This window comes from Rhagoletis zephyria, unplaced genomic scaffold (genome assembly GCF_001687245.7).
Source record: "Rhagoletis zephyria isolate East Lansing unplaced genomic scaffold, Rhagoletis_zephyria_1.1 Rzeph_scaffold_35256, whole genome shotgun sequence".
Classification (NCBI taxonomy): Eukaryota; Metazoa; Arthropoda; class Insecta; order Diptera; family Tephritidae; genus Rhagoletis; species Rhagoletis zephyria.
In genome coordinates, this window is record NW_016192311.1 from 268 (window position 1) to 3,448 (window position 3,181).

Below are 3,181 nucleotides of genomic sequence, written 5' to 3' on the forward strand. Positions count from 1 at the left end.
GACGGCGTCGTTTTCCAATTTTGTATGGGAAACAACAACACCACAGATTTTACGGTTAGAAAACGTCTTAAAATGTAGACGTCTACATTTTCAGACACTATTTGGAACGAACTGTGAACACCCCAAATAATAAACAAGACAGCGAAGAGTGAATAAAATCTACCATGTCTAGTTAATTCTAACTCCCAGTTAAACATCTTTATCGACGTTATCGACACCCATCATATAACATGTGATCGATAAAGCAGTTAACGTGCTTAACTGAAGGATGTACCTCCAGTTAGCGTTAACTAGACATGGTGCAAACGGCCCTTAGTATGATTTCAATAACGACATCAGTTTTCAACATTCCGCCCGCCATCAGCAACGGAGTTGATGATTGATGTTCATGGAGTGTAATCTTGCGCAATGGCATTCTACTAACTTTGAAGTGTTTCTTACTCAGGCTGGCTCTGGTCTGCGTTGGTAGTCACGATTGGCAGTAATGCGAGTTTAACGATGGGTCTTGTATGAGTTGATGTGGAAGTTTTAATGGTGGCTCTTCTAGCAAGTCCATCGGATCCGTGGTGAAGTGTCTGCACCCTAGCGAGTGGCCATTTTGATGGTGGGAATCGTTCGTCGGTAAGTAGCACTAATGACCCGGGTTTGATCTCATTGCGTGCGTGAAACCATTTCGAAATTGACAGTTCACGTTGAAGATATGATTGTGACCACCGAGTCCAGAATTGCTGAGATCTTTGTTGTTGCGTTTCCAATTAAGAAGTGTCCAGGTGTGAGTGCTGAAATATCATCTGGGTCATCGCTTAGGGGTTCCAGAGGGCGAGAATTAAGCAATGCTTCAATTTGCGCTAGAAGTGTCGCCNGGCGAGAATTAAGCAATGCTTCAATTTGCGTTAGAAGTGTCGCATACTCCTCAAACGTTAATATTAAGTCCTTAATTGTTCTTGAGAGGTGGTATTTTACGGATTTCACGACCGCTTCCCATTTTCCACCCATATGAGGTGCTGCTGGAGGGTTAAAAGACCACTGAGTTCCATGTTCCACTATGAAGTTTGTGATGGCTTGATGTTCTTCAGTATATTGCGTGAAGAGTTTCTTAATCTCTTTTATTGCCCCAATGAAGTTCTTTCCACAGTCCGAGAAGAGTGTATGGCAATTGCCGCGACGTGAGATAAAGCGACGATAAGCTGCTAAGAACCCGTCTGTGGAGTAGTCGCTGACTAACTCGAGATGAACAGCTGATGAAACCATGCATACAAACACGCATATCCAGGCCTTTTGAGTTTTGGCGACTCGGCCACGCCAATTGGATACTGTAACTGGACCGGCATAGTCGACTCCAGTATTGTAGAAGGGTCTGGATGGAATGAATCTGGCTTGAGGTAACTGACCCATTAATTGTTGTGCTCGGATTCCTCTTTGTCGAGAACAGTCAACACAATATAGGATGTGCGTTTTTATTGGATACCTTCCACCAATTATCCAATATGTCTGCCTGATTGTTGATAGAGTGAGTTGCACTCCACCGTGAAGTGTCTGTAGATGAGCGTGCCTTATTACCAGAGTGGTAAATGGAGAGTTTTTTGGCAAGATTGCAGGATGCTTGCTTTCAGGATCCAGCTGAGAGTTATGAAGTCGTCCTCCAACTCTTAAGATTGCTTCTTCATCGATGAAGGCGGTTAGACGGCTTAATACATGAGTATGTGGAAGTTTTTGATTTGCTGACAGTGTCTTAAGCTCATGAGCGAAATATGCTGCTTGGGTTGACGTTGCCCAGAATTTTCTTGCTCTTTCTAAGTCAGTAGGAGTGATTGATGTGCAGGGATCTGGTACTCTTTTGAGTCTTGACGTTGCTTTGAATATAATAACAGTGATTCTTAGGAGTCTAAATATGCTAGAGTACCTGCTAATGAGATCCCATTGAGGTGGTTTTATTGAAGTCGGNATGTGCAGGGATCTGGTACTCTTTTGAGTCTTGACGTTGCTTTGAAGATAATAACAGTGATTCTTAGGAGTCTAAATATGCTAGAGTACCTGCTAATGAGATCCCATTGAGGTGGTTTTGTTGAAGTCGTTGCAACGAATGATAGACCAGGCTGTGCTTCCAAGGTGCAGGCCTGATCATGGAGAGGTTGTAGCTTTGGCCAATGTTTCGTTGACTTAGAGAGCGAGGTGGGTCCCGTCCACCATAAAGTATTGTTGATTAATTGTGAAGTGTTAATGCCTCTTGATGCGCAGTCAGCTGGATTGTCCTTACTTGGAATATGATGCCATTTTTCGCCAGGCACCAGATCTTGATTTTGAAGAACTCGATTCCTTACGAAGTCTTTCCATCTGGCTGCGTTAGAATTGATCCACGTAAGTACCACTGAGGAGTCCGTCCACAAATGAATAGAGTCTATGTTCACATGAAGTGTAGCTCGAACATAATGTAGAAGTTTGGCCAGAATTAGCGCAGCATTTAATTCTAGCCTCGGGATCGTGAGTTTCTTGAGTGGTGCTACTTTAGTTTTTGCGCAGAGTAGTGAGATTGTGGGCCCTGTGGACGGCGATTGTATTCTTATGTAGATTGCTGCAGCCATGGCTAGTTGAGATGCATCAGAGAATCCGTGCAATTCACATAATGAGTGTCGGTATGTGGATGTCCATCTTGGAAGTGATACTTTGTCTAGATATCGCAGATCTTCTCTAATGTTTAGCCATTATTTTTCAAGTTATTGTGGAACTTGCTCATCCCAACCCAAGGTGTGCAACCAGAGCTCCTGCAATAGCATTTTGGCATGCACCGTAGTTGGAGAAACGAATCCCAGTGGAGCGAATATCTGAGANGCATTTTGGCACGCACCGTAGTTGGAGAAACGAATCCCAGTGGAGCGAATATCTGAGCTACTTCAGACATTATGAGCTGTTTTGTGATTTTGGATCCTGAATTCCTCGATTGTGACGTGAAGTTGAAGTTATCCGTTGAAGGATTCCAATTTAATCCGAGTATTTTGGTAGTGCAGTCGTGGAATGATATTAATGACAAAGAGCTTGAAGACTGGAATATACTTTCAAGCACTGATGTATTGTTCGAGTGCCACTTTGCAAGGGGAAAACCGTTCGCCCTGCATAGATTAATGAGTTCTTTAGCAACAATTTCTAAAGTGTCAGGATCATCAGCTCCACCAAAGATGTCGTC

The 3,181-nt window shown here is 43.3% G+C and overlaps 1 protein-coding gene across 1 annotated transcript; it reads right to left on the reverse strand.

The window, feature by feature from the left end:
• Positions 1 to 687: 687 nt before the first annotated feature.
• Positions 688 to 1,395, reverse strand: LOC108354363 (uncharacterized). The gene has a single exon (XM_017605552.1). It carries the CDS (start codon positions 1,393 to 1,395, stop codon positions 688 to 690), a length of 708 nt encoding a protein of 235 aa, XP_017461041.1.
• Between the last annotated feature and the right edge of the window lie 1,786 nt (positions 1,396 to 3,181).